At 38.2% G+C, this 19,193-nt stretch overlaps 1 protein-coding gene across 1 annotated transcript in view; it reads left to right on the top strand.

Moving 5' to 3' along the window:
• The window catches only part of ITGA2 (integrin subunit alpha 2), a 144,415-nt gene that overhangs the window by 49,024 nt on the left and 76,198 nt on the right, over positions 1-19,193 (top strand). Inside the window, exons 8-9 of the mRNA XM_036900382.2 lie at positions 10,468-10,618; positions 10,904-11,069. Coding sequence (XP_036756277.2) covers positions 10,468-10,618; positions 10,904-11,069 — 317 coding nt within the window. The remainder of the gene's footprint in view (positions 1-10,467; positions 10,619-10,903; positions 11,070-19,193) is intronic.

Below are 19,193 nucleotides of genomic sequence, written 5' to 3'. Positions count from 1 at the left end.
TTTGCTCATGCATTATGAACTATAAACAGTCAGTTCAAATATGAATACTCATTTGGTTTTTATACTTGATTTATATGTGGATACCACATTTCTCTCTTTATTATTATTATTTTTAATAAAATGCTGAAGTGGTAGGTAGATACAAGATAAAGGTAGAAAACATAGTTTAGTGTTGTAAGAGAGCACATGTAGATGATCAGGTGTGTGCCTGTAGACTATGTGTTAATCCAAGCTAGACCAGGGCAATAAAACATCCACGTATGCAGAAGATTTCTCTCAGAACGGGGGGGTGAGGTTCTAAGCCTCACCTCTGTTGATCCCCAATTTCTCACCTGATGGCCCCCCTGCGACTGTGCCTGTCTTAGGTTGTTCCTCCCTTGAGGAATCTTACCCGTCTCTGGCTAACCAGTCATCTTCCGGGGCCATACAGGGAAATGTGAAGTTGGTAAGTGAGAGAGAAGCCTTATTGTTTGAAAAAGTTAGCTTTTTACTTCTTTGCATATTTATGCCCTGTGGCTTCTATGCCCAGCATTTGTCTTGAGGTATCTTTACCACTTGGAAGAATTATGATACTCGGTAAATTTGATATGAGGCACGAATTCTATTTAAGGGTTGTAATTAGGAAGGAAGAAGAAAAGCTATAGAAGTAGCAGGCGGAAGAAAACATGGGAAGATTGATTATTTCTTTGACAAATCTTCTTGTAGAGTAACTTCAGCATATATAGGTTTTAAGCTACTACTTAAATTGCGCACACACATTAACATAATAGGAGTATAGTTACATAACCAAAGCATATCTGTAATTACCAGCCATCTGCAGTGAAACCAAGAAAACCAGTTAGGCACCTTAGGCATTTGTGAAAACTTATCTATGATATGGTGGATATTGTCCAACTGAACTTGAACAGTCTGAGAGAAATCAGACAAATTAAAACAACCCATTCCTGGGGACTGTTCACATGCCATATGTTCTTTTAACAGTAAATAGTCTGTAGTTGTAAGATTTTGGAGCGCTACAATTTGCACTTCTCCTAATTCTTGATTGAGTTCCAACAGTATAGATCCAGTCAAATTTGTTGTTTTGCTGTATGCACAGGCCAGCTTAGATATCTCCTTCCTCATTCCCATGGCAAGTCCAGGAACTGGTGGGATGAGTGCACCTACAGCTGTAGCAGTGCGTGGATCTTTGTTGGGGGTTTTTTGATGATCATCTTCTGGCATGAGTCTTCCAGAGAGTGCTGATGTTGGAAGTTCTTTTTCATATCGTATCTTAGTTCATTTTCGGGGTTGCCCAATTAGGCTTTGATCCTCTGTATAAACACAAACAGACGCTTTGCCTACACTTTTATATGCTCTTTATACTCTTGTGTAGAACTCGTTGGAGGTTACCACACAGGAACTGCCCTTTTTTTTTTTTTTGGTATCACTGATCTACACTTACATGATGAATATTATGTTTACTAGGCTCTCCCCTATACCAGGTCCCCCCTGTAAACCCCTTTACAGTCACTGTCCATCAGCATAGCAAAATGTTGTAGAATCACTACTTGCCTTCTCTGTGTTGTACAGCCCTCCCTTTTCTCCTACCCCCCCATGCATGTTAATCTTAATACCCCCCTACTTCTCCCCCCCTTATCCCTCCCTACCCACCCATCCTCCCCAGTCCCTTTCCCTTTGGTACCTGTTAGTCCATTCTTGAGTTCTGTGATTCTGCTGCTGTTTTGTTCCTTCAGTTTTTCCTTTGTTCTTATATTCCACAGATAAGTGAAATCATTTGGTATTTCTCTTTCTCCGCTTGGCTTGTTTCATTGAGCATAATACCCTCCAGCTCCATCCATGTTGCTGCAAATGATTGGATTTGCCCTTTTCTTATAGCTGAGTAGTATTCCATTGTGTATATGTACCACATCTTCTTTATCCATTCATCTATCGATGGACATTTAGGTTGCTTCCAATTCTTGGCTATTGTAAATAGTGCTGCAATAAACATAGGGATGCATCTGTCTTTCTCAAACTTGATTGCTGCGTTCTTAGGGTAAATTCCTAGGAGTGGAATTCCTGGGTCAAATGGTAAGTCTGTTTTGAGCATTTTGATATACCTCCATACTGCTTTCCACAATGGTTGAACTAACTTACATTCCCACCAGCAGTGTAGGAGGGTTCCCCTTTCTCCACAGCCTCGCCAACATTTGTTGTTGTTTGTCTTTTGGATGGCAGCCATCCTTACTGGTGTGAGGTGATACCTCATTGTAGTTTTAATTTGCATTTCTCTGATAATTAGCGATGTGGAGCATCTTTTCATGTGTCTGTTGGCCATCTGTATTTCTTTTTTGGAGAACTGTCTGTTCAGTTCCTCTGCCCATTTTTTAATTGGGTTATTTGTTTTTTGTTTGTTGAGGCGTGTGAGCTCCTTATATATTTTGGACGTCAAGCCTTTATCGGATGTGTCATTTTCAAATATATTCTCCCATACTGTAGGGATCCTTCTTGTTCTATTGATGGTGTCTTTTGCTGTACAGAAGCTTTTCAGCTTAATATAGTCCCACTTACTCATTTTTGCTGTTGTTTTCCTTCCCTGGGGAGATATGTTCAAGAAGAGGTCACTCATGTTTATGTCTAAGAGGTTTGTGCCTATGTTTTCTTCCAAGAGTTTAATGGTTTCATGGCTTACATTCAGGTCTTCGATCCATTTTGAGTTTACTTTTGTATATGGGGTTAGACAATGGTCCAGTTTCATTCTCCTACATGTAGCTGTCCAGTTTTGCCAGCACCACCTGTTGAAGAGACTGTCATTTCGCCATTGTATGTCCATGGCTCCTTTATCAAATATTAATTGACCATATATGTCTGGGTTAATGTCTGGATTCTCTAGTCTGTTCCATTGGTCTGTGGCTCTGCTCTTGTGCCAGTACCAAATTGTCTTGATTACTATGGCTTTATAGTAGAGCTTGAAGTTGGGGAGTGAGATCCCCCCTACTTTATTCTTCTTTCTCAGGATTGCTTTGGCTATTCGGGGTCTTTGGTGTTTCCATATGAATTTTTGAATTATTTGTTCCAGTTCATTGAAGAATGTTGCTGGTAGTTTCATAGGGATTGCATCAAATCTGTATATTGCTTTGGGCAGGATGGCCATTTTAACGATATTAATTCTTCCTAGCCACGAGCATGGGATGAGTTTCCATCTGTTAGTGTCCCCTTTAATTTCTCTTAAGAGTGACTTGTAGTTTTCAGAGTATAAGTCTTTCACTTCTTTGGTTAGGTTTATTCCTAGGTATTTTATTTTTTTTGATGCAATTGTGAATGGAGTTGTTTTCCTGATTTCTCTTTCTGTTGGTTCATTGTTAGTATATAGGAAAGCCACAGATTTCTGTGTGTTGATTTTGTATCCTGCAACTTTGCTGTATTCCGATATCAGTTCTAGTAGTTTTGGGGTGGAGTCTTTAGGGTTTTTTATGTACAGTATCATGTCATCTGCAAATAGTGACAGTTTAACTTCTTGTTTACCAATCTGGATTCCTTGTATTTCTTTATTTTGTCTGATTGCCGTGGCTAGGACCTCCAGTACTATGTTAAATAACAGTGGAGAGAGTGGGCATCCCTGTCTAGTTCCCGATCTCAGAGGAAATGCTTTCAGCTTCTCGCTGTTCAATATAATGTTGGCTGTGGGTTTATCATAGATGGCCTTTATTATGTTGAGGTACTTGCCCTCTATTCCCATTTTGCTGAGAGTTTTTAACATGAATGGATGTTGAACTTTGTCAAATGCTTTTTCAGCATCTATGGAGATGATCATGTGGTTTTTGTCTTTCTTTTTGCTGATGTGGTGGATGATGTTGATGGACTTTCGAATGTTGTACCATCCTTGCATCCCTGGAATGAATCCCACTTGGTCATAGTGTATGATCCTTTTGATGTATTTTTGAATTCGGTTTGCTAATATTTTGTTGAGTATTTTTGCATCTACGTTCATCAGGGATATTGGTCTGTAGTTTTCTTTTTTGGTGGTGTCTTTGCCTGGTTTTGGTATTAGGGTGATGTTAGCTTCATAGAATGAGTTTGGGAGTATCCCCTCCTCCTCTATTTTTTGGAAAACTTTAAAGAGAATGGGTATTCTGTCTTCCCTGTATGTCTGATAAAATTCCGAGGTAAATCCATCTGGCCCGGGGGTTTTGTTCTTTGGTAGTTTTTTGATTACCTCTTCAATTTCGTTGCTGGTAATTGGTCTGTTTAGATTTTCTGTTTCTTCCTGGGTCAATCTTGGAAGGTTATATTTTTCTAGGAAGTTGTCCATTTCTCCTAGGTTTCCCAGCTTGTTAGCATATAGGTTTTCATAGTATTCTCCAATAATTCTTTGCATTTCCGTGGGGTCCGTCGTGATTTTTCCTTTCTCGTTTCTGATACTGTTGATTTGTGTTGACTCTCTTTTCTTCTTAATAAGTCTGGCTAGAGGCTTATCTATTTTGTTTATTTTCTCGAAGAACCAGCTCTTGGTTTCATTGATTTTTGCTATTGTTTTATTCTTCTCAATTTTATTTATTTCTTCTCTGATCTTTATTATGTCCCTCCTTCTGCTGACCTTAGGCCTCATCTGTTCTTCTTTTTCCAATTTCGATAATTGTGACATTAGACCATTCATTTGGGATTGCTCTTCCTTTTTTAAATATGCTTGGATTGCTATATACTTTCCTCTTAAGACTGCTTTTGCTGTGTCCCACATAAGTTGGGGCTTAGTGTTGTTGTTGTCATTTGTTTCCATATATTGCTGGATCTCCATTTTGATTTGGTCATTGATCCATTGATTATTTAGGAGCGTGTTGTTTAGCCTCCATGTGTTTGTGAGCCTCTTTGCTTTCTTTGTACAGTTTATTTCTAGTTTTATGCCTTTGTGGTCTGAAAAGTTGGTTGGTAGGATTTCAATCTTTTGGAATTTTCTGAGGCTCTTTTTGTGGCCTAGTATGTGGTCTATTCTGGAGAATGTTCCATGTGCACTTGAGAAGAATGTATATCCCGCTGCTTTTGGATGTAGAGTTCTATAGATGTCTATTAGGTCCATCTGCTCTACTGTGTTGTTCAGTGCTTCCGTGTCCTTACTTATTTTCTGCCCAGTGGATCTATCCTTTGGGGTGAGTGGTGTGTTGAAGTCTCCTAGAATGAATGCATTGCAGTCTATATCCCCCTTTAGTTCTGTTAGTATTTGTTTCACATATGCTGGTGCTCCTGTGTTGGGTGCATATATATTTAGAATGGTTATATCCTCTTGTTTGACTGAGCCCTTTATCATTATGTAGTGTCCTTCTTTATCTCTTGTTACTTTCTTTGTTTTGAAGTCTATTTTGTCTGGTATTAGTACTGCAACCCCTGCTTTCTTCTCGCTGTTGTTTGCTTGAAATATGTTTTTCCATCCCTTGACTTATAGTCTGTACATGTCTTTGGGTTTGAGGTGAGTTTCTTGTAAGCAGCATATAGATGGGTCTTGCTTTTTTATCCATTCTGTTACTCTGTGTCTTTTGATTGGTGCATTCAACCCATTAACATTTAGGGTGACTATTGAAAGATATGTACTTATTGCCATTGCAGGCTTTAAATTCGTGGTTACCAAAGGTTCAAGGTTAGCCTCTTTAGTATCTTACTGCCTAACTTAGCTCGCTTATTGAGCTGTTATATACACTGTCTGGAGATTCTTTTCTTCTCTCCCTTCTTGTTCCTCCTCCTCGATTCTTCATATGTTGGGTGTTTTGTGCTGTGCTCCTTCTAGGAGTGCTCCCATCTAGAGCAGTCCATGTAAGATGTTCTGTAGAGGTGGTTTGTGGAAAGCAAATTCCCTCAGCTTTTGTTTGTCTGGGAATTGTTTAATCCCACCGTCATATTTGAATGATAGTCGTGCTGGATACAGTATCCTTGGTTCAAGGCCCTTCTGTTTCATTGTATTAAATATATCATGCCATTTTCTTCTGGCCTGTAGGGTTTCTGTTGAGAAATCTGACGTTAGCCTGATGGGTTTCCCTTTATAGGTGACCTTTTTCTCTCTAGCTGCCTTTAACACTCTTTCCTTGTCCTTGATCTTTGCCATTTTAATTATTATGTGTCTTGGTGTTGCCCTTCTTGGATCCTTTCTGTTGGGGGTTCTGTGTATTTCCGTGGTCTGTTTGATTACTTCCTCCCCCAGTGTGGGGAAGTTTTCAGCAATTATTTCTTCTAAGATACTTTCCATCTCTTTGCCTCTCTCTTCTTCTTCTGGGACCCCTATAATACGGATATTGTTCCTTTTGGATTGGTCACACAGTTCTCTTAATATTGTTTCATTTCTGGAGATCCTTTTGTCTCTCTCTATGTCAGCTTCTATGCGTTCCTGTTCTCTGATTTCAATTCCATCAATGGCCTCTTGCATTCTATCCATTCTGCTTATAAACCCTTCCAGAGTTTGTTTCATTTCTGCGATCTCCTTTCTGGCATCTGTGATCTCTTTCCGGACTTCATCCCATTTTTCTTGCGTATTTCTCTGCATCTCTGTCAGCATGTTTATGATTCTTATTTTGAATTCTTTGTCAGGAAGACTGGTTAGGTCTGTCTCCTTCTCTGGTGTTGTCTCTGTGATCTTTGTCTGCCTGTAGCTTTGCCTTTTCATGGTGATAGGAATAGTCTGCAGAACTGGGACGAGTGACGGCTGGAAGGACTTCCTTTCTTGTTGGTTTGTGGCCCTCCTCTCCTGGGAGAACAGCGGCCTCTAGTGGCTTGTGCTGCGCAGCTGCGCGCAGATAGGGTTTCTGCTTCCTGCCTGGCTGCTATGGAGTTAATCTCCACTGTTGCTGTGGGCGTGGCCTGGCTCTGGCAGCTACTCCAAAATGGTGGAGTCACGTTGGAGCAGGAGCTGCTGGGAGGCTATTTATCTCCGTAAGGGGCCTCCCTGCTCCCTGCAGCCCAGGGGTTAGGGTGCCCAGAGATCCCGGATTCCCTACCTCTGGATTAAGTGACCCGCCCTGCCCCTTTAAGACTTCCAAAAAGCACCCGCCAAAACAAAACAACGACCACAAAAGAAAACAAGAAAAAAAATGTTTTTAATTAAAAAAAAAAAAATTTTTTAATTAAAAAAAAAAGGTGGTCGTTCGTTTTTCTTTATTCTCCGGTGCCAGCCTCAGGCCTCTGCTCACCGGTCTTTCTGCCCTGTTTCCCTAGTATTGGGGTCCCTGTCCCTTTAAGACTTCCAAAAAGCGCTCGCCAAAACAAAGCAGCAAAAAAGCAAAAAAAAAAAAAAAATGGTCGCACGCTTTTCTTATATCCTCTGTCGCCCAGCCTCCAGTGCCTGCTCACTGTTCTTGCTGCCCTGTTTTCCCAGTATCGAGGACCCTGCACTCTGGCCCGGATGGCTGGGGCTGGGTGTTCGGCAGCCCTGGGCTCCGTCTCCCTCCCGCTCTGCCTGCTCTTCTCCCGCCAGGAGCTGGGGGGAGGGGCGCTCGGCTCCCGCGGGGCCGGTGCTTGTATCTTACCCCCTTCGCGAGGCGCTGGGTTCTCTCAGGTGCGGATGTGGTCTGGATATTGTCCTGTGTCCTCTGGTCTTTATTCTAGGAAGGGTTGTCTTTGTTATATTTTCATAGATATATGTTGTTTTGGGAGGAGATTTCCGCTGCTCTACTCACGCCGCCATCTTCCGCCCCTCTGATGCTGTATCTTTACTTGGAGTATTGGCTCACTTACCAAATTCAATACACCCTGAACTGGCTTTATTCTCCTCCCGGCCTGTTCTCATGACTTTGCCATTTAGAGTCATGCTACTGCCTTTTCTCCAGTCACACAGAGTAAGAACTTGATTGTTTTCTTTGTTCTTTCTTCTCGTCCTTGGATCACACATCTGGTTAGTCACCACATCCTGTCATTTCTATTTCTCAACTTCCTATCATATCTGCCCCTTCTTTTTGGGGGGTATATATTCTAGTTGCTACTTCTGTCAACTGGTGACTCTCCCATTAGGTCCCAAAAGCAGATTCCCTATAAGACAAGATATGACTGGTTTGGTTAATCTTTACCAGCCTAATAAGTTGTCTTTTGGGCCACACCATCTCATGGGCTGCTTGCTGGCTAGTCAGTAGGTGAGTTGCCATTAGGGGAAGTGCCCTTCCTGATCTAGTAAACTAGACTTAAGAGTTAAGTGACATAGGAAACAGCCTACTGGGAGTGAAGAACTGCAGAGGGCCTGTGTGTTCCACAGGGAATACGGCTGTGGCATTTTACCCTGGAAGGAGGCTGGGGACCTGGCAACCTTTCTTCTCAAAGAGAGTAGCCACCGTCTCTTAAGATGGAACTTGTATGGCTTTCATCATCTTTTCAAAACTTTGTCTTACCATTGTTTCCCAAGTGAGTCTTTCCATTGTTAAGAGAGTCATCTAATTTTCTTATTCATATCTTCTAGAATATAACTGCTTTTCTTTTTTTCTCTTTCTCTTTATTTTTTTGGTATGTTTCTTTACATCAAATAAAATTCTGAGCCCTTTCAGTAAATATTGCATTTTCCTCTCATCTTATTTTTTTGAGTACCTACAGTTACAATTTATTGCTCTGAGACCTGCAGGAAATCAAAATGAAATAAGGCACAGTTTCTATACCCTCAGCAACCTTGTAATTATACATGAGCTCTACTGCATGTCACAAAGAACACAATTCACGCAAAAAGTATTTAATGTAAGCACTGAAATTCAAATTTGACTGAGAAATATTTTCTGTATTTCTGTACTCTGTTACATAGAATATGGTGAAGTTTAGGAAGTAAAATGATACTCTCAGTTGTGAACTTTTTTTAAAGTGCCTTTTGTACCATCAGATAAAAATATTGAGCAAGCATTGAGTACATAAATTTGAAGATGAGAGGGATGAATGGAAACAGATATAGACTTTGAGGTGTCTCATCATATATGTGGTAGTTAATCTAAAGAAGGGGTGGTTAACCTAAAGGAGTTGCACAGAAAGAGAATCCAATGGACAGAAAAAATTTGTTGGACAACTGACCAGCCATCTACAAACAAAATAAAGCTGAATGCCTGCCTTAGTCCTTGAATCAAAATAAGTTTCAACTCAACCAAAAATTTAAACCTAAAAAAATGATACTATTAAATGACTGTTAGAAAACTTGGGAGATTAAAGAGTTCCTGGAGATAAGAAGTCCTTTTACTATAAAATGTCAAAGACACACAAAAATTAGTGGGTTTGACTCTATGAAAATATAAAATTTCTGTACAGAAGTAATACCACTAAAATTCAAAAGTCTAATGAACTGAAGGAACTATAATATATATGACAAAGGATAATTTTGCTTATTATCAGAGATCTTACTAATCAGGAGAATGATGAACACCACAAAGGAAAATGGGCAAAGAAAGAAAAAATCAAGTTTGTAGAGAGAAAAAAACAGATGTCTAATGAACATATAAAAATTGCTCACCATCCCTTCATAAAGAAAAAAATGCACTGAAACAATAATTATATATTATTTCTCAATTACCAAATGAACTTATTAAAAAGAGTTTAATAGTCATCATTGTTCAGCAAAGGAGATGAAGTAACTTGCATGCTTGTACACTGATGGTAATATAAATTGGTGAAAATTTTAAAGGGAAATTTGGCATTATTTTTCAAAATCTGAAATGTATAAATCCTTTGTCCAAGTAATTTCACTGCTAAGACTTTATCCTACTAATACATCTGAAAAAGTCTGCCAAGATATATACATGTGGACATTCTTTACAGCATAACTTGTAAAACTCAAAATGGCCTAAATGTACAATAATGGGGCCTAAATGTTAAATAAACTATGGTTCCACCAAATGATGAAATACTATGCCGCCATTGAAAAAGAAGAGCTTTATATGTGGTGATATAGAAAAATCTCTGTCAATATAAAAAAACAACTGTACAGGATATGCCCCTATTTGCATAAAAGCTTAAAGAGTAGACCATGCATAGGTAAAAGATTTTCTAGAAGGAAACATAAGGTGATAATAGTCACTTCCTTTGGAATGGTAGATTGGTGTCAGATTTTTGTTTTATACCTTGCCAAATACTCTGAATATCTTTTACCATGTGTATCTATTACTTTTTAAAAAACCATTTAGTATTGAAAAACTAATACAGATCCGGTGAGTAAAATATACAATAGAAATGAATATTTTTGCTATGTTGATTAGTTATTTACGACTTTAATTTTCTTATCAGAAGAAACTTCTAAGGATTCCTGATGTAAACACACATATACGCACCACAGAAACCATGGAAATTACTTTCAACGTGAAGCAAGATTATTTTTATGTTTCTTTATAAGCCGCACATAGAATGTAAAACATCACCAGACCTGGCAGGGAGAAATTCTAAGTCACAATAGATTAAGCTTAAAGAAGTTAGTTTCATACTTATATTTCTAACCAGAGGTTCACATATTAACTTCATATTTTGATCATGAGTCTTTACTTTTATCTGCCACAGAGATTTCGCTTATGCAACAGCTGCTGGTGGAAGACCAGGTGCTACCAAAGTAATGGTGGTTGTAACTGATGGTGAATCACACGATGGTTCAATGTTGAAAGCCGTGATTGATCAATGCAATAATGACAATATACTACGGTTTGGTATAGCAGTAAGTGGATTTTTTAAATTGTTTTTTTATTTTTAGTTGATGTGTAAATGTTTCTTTATTATATCACTTCCCAAGACTACACCTTCTCATTGGCTGGTCATAGTTTTATTTAAAAGAAAATTTTTTATGTCTGCTTCTTGCTAAATTTCATTGCTGTCAACTAAAGGGATGTGGATTTACTTCTCCAGAGGGTCTATTGTATTCAGAAATAGCTTAGAAAATGCTAGCAGGGAAATTGGAGTATAAAAATAATGAGATTTTTTTTCCTCTTCCTGTGTTTTCAAGGTTCTTGGTTACTTAAACAGAAATGCCCTTGATACTAAAAAATTAATCAAAGAAATTAAAGCAATTGCCAGTATTCCAACAGAAAGATACTTTTTCAATGTGTCTGATGAAACAGCTCTACTAGAAAAGGCTGGGACATTAGGAGAACAAATTTTCAGCATTGAAGGTAAAAGAGCACCATCTTTCAGGAATTTTCTTTTGAAAACTTTTTTCAGAATTCTTGATTTTATTACTGTATTCTTGCTCTATTAGTATAAATTTGTATACTTTGTATGAAAAGAACTACTAATCAGTAAGAAAAATAAAGAACATGAACAAGTATTTTATAAAACATAAAACACAAATGTCCCATAAACATAAGAGAATATCCCCAATATCATTTAGATTTTATTTAAAACTAGATTAAATTAATATTACAGTGCTCCTAAAGACAACAAAATATTAGTAATGTTTTTTTTTTTGTTTTTTTTTTTTGTAGATAATTATTTTTTATTGAAGGGTAGTTGACACGCAGTATTACATTACATTAGTTTCAGGTGTACAACATAGTGATTCAACATTTATATACATGACAATTCTAGGTACCAGCTATCACCATACCAAGCTGTTACAATATCTTGACTATATTCATTACATCCCGGTTACTTATTATTTTACCATTGGAAGTGTATACTTTTTTTTTTTTTGTGAGGGCATCTCTCATATTTATTGATCAAATGGTTGTTAACAACAATAAAATTCTGTATAGGGGAGTCAATGCTCAATGCACAATCATTAATCCACCCCAAGCCTAATTTTCATCAGTCTCCAATCTTCTGAAGCATAACGAACAAGTTCTTACATGGAGAACAAATTCTTACATAGTGAATAAGTTACATGGTGAACAGTACAAGGGGAGTCATCACAGAAACTTTCGGTTTTGCTCATGCATTATGCACTATAAACAGTCAGTTCAAATATGAATACTCATTTGATTTTTATACTTGATTTATATATGGATACCACATTTCTCTCTTTATTATTATTATTATTTTTTTTTTTTATTAAATAATTATTTTTTATTGAAGGGTAGTTGACGCACAGTATAACATTACATGAGTTTCAAGTGTACAACACAGTGGTAGAACATTTATATACATAATTCTAGGTTCCAGCTATCACCCTACCAAGCTGTTACAATATCTTGACTATATTCCTTATGCTATACATTACATCCCGGTTACTTATTTATTTTACCATTGGAAGTCTGTCCTTTTTTTTTTTTTTTTTTTTTTTTTTGTGAGGGCATCTCTCATATTTATTGATGAAATGGTTGTTAACGACAATAAAATTCTGTATAGAGGAGTCAATGCTCAATGCACAATCATTAATCCACCCCAAGCCTAATTTTCGTCAGTCTCCAATCTTCTGAGGCATAACAAACAAGTTCTTACATGTAGAACAAATTCTTACATAATGAATAAGTTACATAGTGAACAGTACAAGGGCAGTCATCACAGAAACTTTCGGTTTTGCTCATGCATTATGAACTCTAAACAGTCAGTTCAAATATGAATACTCATTTGGTTTTTATACTTGATTTATATGTGGATACCACATTTCTCTCTTTATTATTATTATTTTTAATAAAATGCTGAAGTGGTAGGTAGATACAAGATAAAGGTAGAAAACATAGTTTAGTGTTGTAAGAGAGCACATGTAGATGATCAGGGGTGTGCCTGTAGACTATGTGTTAATCCAACCTAGACAAGGGCAATAAAACATCCACGGATGCAGAAGATTTCTCTCAGAACATGAGGGGGGAGGTTCTAAGCCTCACCTCTGTTGATCCCCAATTTCTCACCTGATGGCCCCCCTGCGACTGTGCCTGTCTTAGGTTGTTCCTCCCTTGAGGAATCTTACCTGTCTCTGGCTAACCAGTCATCTTCCGGGGCCATACAGGGAAATGTAAAGTTGGTAACTGAGAGAGAAGCCTTATTGTTTGAAATGGTTAGCTTTTTATTTCTTTGCATATTTATGCCCTGTAGCTTCTATGCCCAGCATTTGTCTTGAGGTATCTTTACCACTTGGAAGAATTATGATACTCGGTAAATTTGATATGAGGCACGAATTCTATTTAAGGGTTATAATTAGGAAGGAAGAAGAAAAGCTATAGAAGTAGCAGGCGGCAGAAAACATGGGCAGATTGATTATTTCTTTGACATATCTTCTTGTAGAGTAACTTCAGCATGTATAGGTTTTAAGCTACTACTTAAATTGCGCGCACACATTAACATAATAGGAGTATAGTTACATAACCAAAGCATACCTGTAATTACCAGCCATCTCCAGTGAAACCAAGAAAACCAGTTAGGCACCTTAGGCATTTGTGAAAACTTATCTATGATATGGTGGATATTGTCCAACTGAACTTGAACAGTCTGAGAGAAATCAGACAAATTAAAACAACCCATTCCTGGGGACTGTTCACATCCCTTATGTTCTTTTAACAGTAAATAGTCTGTAGTTGTAAGATTTTGGAGCGCTACAATTTGCACTTCTCCTAATTCTTGATTGAGTTCCAACAGTATAGATCCAGTCAAATTTGTTGTTTTACTGTATGCACAGGCCAGCTTAGATATCTCCTTCCTCATTCCCATGGCAAGTCCAGGAACTGGTGGGATGAGTGCACCTACAGCTGTAGCAGTGCGTGGATCTTTGTTGGGGGTTTTTTGATGATCATCTTCTGGCATGAGTCTTCCAGAGAGTGCTGATGTTGGAAGTTCTTTTTCATATCGTATCTTAGTTCATTTTCAGGGTAGCCAAATTAGGCTTTGATCCTCTGTATAAACACAAACAGACGCTTTGCCTACACTTTTATATGCTCTTTATACTCTTGTGTAGAACTCATTGGAGGTTACCACACAGGAACTGCCCTTTTTTTTTTTTTTGGTATCACTGATCTACACTTACATGATGAATATTATGTTTACTAGGCTCTCCCCTATACCAGGTCCCCCCTGTAAACCCCTTTACAGTCACTGTCCATCAGCATAGCAAAATGTTGTAGAATCACTACTTGCCTTCTCTGTGTTGTACAGCCCTCCCTTTTCTCCTACCCCCTCATGCATGCTAATCTTAATACCCTCCTACTTCTCCCCCCCCTTATCCCTCCCTATCCACCCATCCTCCCCAGTCCCTTTCCCTTTGGTACCTGTTAGTCCATTCTTGAGTTCTGTGATTCTGCTGCTGTTTTGTTCCTTCAGTTTTTCCTTTGTTCTTATATTCCACAGATAAGTGAAATCATTTGGTATTTCTCTTTCTCCGCTTGGCTTGTTTCACTGAGCATAATACCCTCCAGCTCCATCCTTGTTGCTGCAAATGGTTGGATTTGCCCTTTTCTTATCCCTGAGTAGTATTCCATTGTGTATATGTACCACATCTTCTTTATCCATTCATCTATCGATGGACATTTAGGTTGCTTCCAATTCTTGGTTATTGTAGATAGTGCTGTGATAAACATAGGGGTGCACTGATCTTTCTCATACTTGATTGCTGCATTCTTAGGGTAAATTCCTAGGAGTGCAATTCCTGGGTCAAATGGTAGGTCTGTTTTGAGCATTTTGATGTACCTCCATACTGCTTTCCACAATGGTTGAACTAACTTACATTCCCACCAGCGGTGTAGGAGGGTTCCCCTTTCTCCACAGCCTCGCCAACATTTGTTGTTCTCTGTCTTTTGGATGGCAGCCATCCTTACTGGTGTGAGGTGATATCTCATTGTAGTTTTAATTTGCATTTCTCTGATAATTAGCGATGTGGAGCATCTTTTCATGTGTCTGTTGGCCATCTGTATTTCTTTTTTGGAGAACTGTCTGTTCAGTTCCTCTGCCCATTTTTTAATTGGGTTATTTGTTTTTTGTTTGTTGAGGTGTGTGAGCTCTTTATATATTCTGGACGTCAAGCCTTTATCGGATGTGTCATTTTCAAATATATTCTCCCATACTGTAGGGTTCCTTTTTGTTCTCTTGATGGTGTCTTTTGCTGTACAGAAGCTTTTCAGCTTTATATAGTCCCACTGATTCATTTTTGCTGTTATTTTCCTTGCCCGGGGAGATATGTTCAAGAAGAGGTCACTCATGTTTATGTCTAAGAGGTTTTTGCCTATGTTTTCTTCCAAGAGTTTAATGGTTTCATGACTTACATTCAGGTCTTTGATCCATTTTGAGTTTACTTTTGTATATGGGGTTAGACAATGGTCCAGTTTCATTCTCCTACATGTAGCTGTCCAGTTTTGCCAGCACCACCTGTTGAAGAGACTGTCATTTCGCCATTGTATGTCCATGGCTCCTTTATCAAATATTAATTGACCATATATGTCTGGGTTAATGTCTGGATTCTCTAGTCTGTTCCATTGGTCTGTGGCTCTGCTCTTGTGCCAGTACCAAATTGTCTTGATTACTATGGCTTTATAGTAGAGCTTGAAGTTGGGGAGTGAGATCCTCCCTACTTTATTCTTCTTTCTCAGGATTGCTTTGGATATTCGGGGTCTTTGGTGTTTCCATATGAATTTTTGAATTATTTGTTCCAGTTCATTGAAGAATGTTGCTGGTAGTTTCATAGGGATTGCATCAAATCTGTATATTGCTTTGGGCAGGATGGCCATTTTAACGATATTAATTCTTCCTAGCCACGAGCATGGGATGAGTTTCCATCTGTTAGTGTCCCCTTTAATTTCTCTTAAGAGAGACTTGTAGTTTTCAGAGTATAAGTCTTTCACTTCCTTGGTTAGGTTTATTCCTAGGTATTTTTTTTTTTTTGATGCAATTGTGAATGGAGTTGTTTTCCTGATTTCTCTTTCTGTTGGTTCATTGTTAGTGTATAGGAAAGCCACAGATTTCTGTGTGTTGATTTTGTATCCTGCAACTTTGCTGTATTCTGATATCAGTTCTAGTAGTTTTGGGGTGGAGTCTTTAGGGTTTTTTATGTACAGTATCATGTCATCTGCAAATAGTGACAGTTTAACTTCTTTACCAATCTGGATTCTTTGTATTTCTTTGTTTTGTCTGATTGCCGTGGCTAGGACCTCCAGTACTATGTTAAATAACAGTGGAGAGAGTGGGCATCCCTGTCAAGTTCCCGATCTCAGAGGAAATGCTTTCAGCTTCTCGCTGTTCAGTGTAATGTTGGCTGTAGTTGTATCATAGATGGCCTTTATTATGTTGAGGCACTTGCCCTCTATTCCCATTTTGCTGAGAGTTTTTATCATGAATGGATGTTGAACTTTGTCAAATGCTTTTTCAGCATCTATGGAGATGATCATGTGGTTTTTGTCTTTCTTTTTGTTGATGTGGTGGATGATGTTGATGGACTTTCGAATGTTGTACCATCCTTGCATCCCTGGGATGAATTCCACTTGGTCATGGTGTATGATCCTTTTGATGTATTTTTGAATTCGGTTTGCTAATATTTTGTTGAGTATTTTTGCATCTACGTTCATCAGGGATATTGGTCTGTAGTTTTCTTTTTTGGTGGTGTCTTTGCCTGGTTTTGGTATTAGGGTGATGTTAGCTTCATAGAATGAGTTTGGGAGTATCCCCTCCTCCTCTGTTTTTTGGAAAACTTTAAGGAGAATGGGTATTATGTCTTCCCTGTATGTCTGATAAAATTACGAGGTAAATCCATCTGTCCCGGGGGTTTTGTTCTTTGGTAGTTTTTTGATTACCGTTTCAATTTCGTTGCTGGTAATTGGTCTGTTTAGATTTTCTGTTTCTTTCTGGGTCAATCGTGGAAGGTTGTATTTTTCTAGGAAGTTGTCCATTTCTCCTAGGTTTCCCAGCTTGTTAGCATATAGGTTTTCATAGTATTCTCTAATAATTCTTTGCATTTCTGTGGGTTCCGTCGTGATTTTTCCTTTCTCGTTTCTGATACTGTTGATTTGTGTTGACTCTCTTTTCTTCTTAATAAGTCTGGCTAGAGGCTTATCTATTTTATTTTCTCGGAGAACCAGCTCTTGGTTTCATTGATTTTTGCTATTGTTTTATTCTTCTCAATCTTATTTATTTCTTCTCTGATCTTTATTATGTCCCTCCTTCTGCTGACCTTAGGCCCTATCTGTTCTTCTTTTTCCAATTTCGATAATTGTGACATTAGACCATTCATTTGGGATTGTTCTTCCTTTTTTAAATATGCTTGGATTGCTATATACTTTCCTCTTAAGACTGCTTTTGCTGCGCCCCACAGAAGTTGGGGCTTAGTGTTGTTGTTGTCATTTGTTTCCATATATTGCTGGATCTCCATTTTGATTTGTTCATTGATCCATTGATTATTTAGGAGCGTGTTGTTAAGCCTCCATGTGTTTGTGAGCCTCTTTGCTTTCTTTGTACAGTTTATTTCTAGTTTTATACCTTTGTGGTCTGAAAAGTTGGTTGGTAGGATTTCAATCTTTTGGAATTTTCTGAGGCTCTTTTTGTGGCCTAGTATGTGGTCTATTCTGGAGAATGTTCCATGTGCACTTGAGAAGAATGTATATCCTGTTGCTTTTGGATGTAGAGTTCTATAGATGTCTATTAGGTCCATCTGCTCTACTGTGTTGTTCAGTGCCTCCGTGTCCTTACTTATTTTCTGCCTGGTGGATCTATCCTTGGGGTGAGTGGAGTGTTAAAGTCTCCTAAAATGAATGCATTGCTGTCTATTTCCCCCTTTAGTTCTATTAGTATTTGTTTCACATATGCTGGTGCTCCTGTGTTGGGTGCATGTATATTTAGAATGGTTATATCCTCTTGTTTGACTGAGCCCTTTATCATTATGTAGTGTCCTTCTTTTTCTCTTGTTACTTTCTTTGTTTTGAAGTCTATTTTGTCTGATATTAGTACTGCAACCCCTGCTTTCTTCTCGCTGTTGTTTGCTTGAAATATGTTTTTCCATCCCTTGACTTTTACTCTGTACATGTCTTTGGGTTTGAGGCGATTTTCTTTTAAGCAGCATATAGATGGGTCTTGCTTCTTTTTTTTTTTTTTTTTTTTTTTTTTTGTGAGGGCATCTCTCATATTTATTGATCAAATGGTTGTTAACGACAATAAAATTCTGTATAGGGGAGTCAATGCTCAATGCACAATCATTATTCCACCCCAAGCCTGATTTTTGTCAGTCTCCAATCTTCTGAGGCATAACAAACAAGTTTTTACATGTAGAACAAATTCTTACATAATGAATAAGTTACATAGTGAACAGTACAAGGGCAGTCATCACAGAAACTTTCAGTTTTGCTCATGCATTATGAACTCTAAACAGTCAGTTCAAATATGAATACTCATTTGGTTTTTATCCTTGATTTATATGTGGATACCACATTTCTCTCTTTATTGTTATTATTTTTAATAAAATGCTGAAGTGGTAGGTAGATACAAGATAAAGGTTTAAAACATAGTTTAGTGTTGTAAGAGAGCACATGTAGATGATCAGGTGTGTGCCTGTAGACTATGTGTTAATCCATGCTAGACCAGGGCAATAAAACATCCACGTATGCAGAAGATTTCTCTCAGAACGGGGGGGTGAGGTTCTAAGCCTCACCTCTGTTGATCCCCAATTTCTCACCTGATGGCCCCCCTGCGACTGTGCCTGTCTTAGGTTGTTCCTCCCTTGAGGAATCTTACCCGTCTCTGGCTAACCAGTCATCTTCCGGGGCCATACAGGGAAATGTGAAGTTGGTAAGTGAGAGAGAAGCCTTATTGTTTGAAAAAGTTAGCTTTTTACTTCTTTGCATATTTATGCCCTGTGGCTTCTATGCCCAGCATTTGTCTTGAGGTATCTTTACCACTTGGAAGAATTATGATACTCGGTAAATTTGATATGAGGCACGAATTCTATTTAAGGGTTGTAATTAGGAAGGAAGAAGAAAAGCTATAGAAGTAGCAGGCGGAAGAAAACATGGGAAGATTGATTATTTCTTTGATATATCTTCTTGTAGAGTAACTTCAGCATGTATAGGTTTTAAGCTACTACTTAAATTGCACACACACATTAACATAATAGGAGTATAGTTACATAACCAAAGCATATCTGTAATTACCAGCCATCTGCAGTGAAACCAAGAAAACCAGTTAGGCACCTTAGGCATTTGTGAAAACTTATCTATGATATGGTGGATATTGTCCAAATGAACTTGAACAGTCTGAGAGAAATCAGACAAATTAAAACAACCCATTCCTGGGGACTGTTCACATGCCATATGTTCTTTTAACAATAAATAGTTTGTAGTTGTAAGACTTTGGAGCGCTACAATTTGCACTTCTCCAAATTTTTGGTTGAG

This window comes from Manis pentadactyla, chromosome 2, assembly GCF_030020395.1.
Source record: "Manis pentadactyla isolate mManPen7 chromosome 2, mManPen7.hap1, whole genome shotgun sequence".
NCBI classification, from domain to species: Eukaryota; Metazoa; Chordata; class Mammalia; order Pholidota; family Manidae; genus Manis; species Manis pentadactyla.
This window is presented reverse-complemented; position numbering and strand designations above follow the sequence as displayed.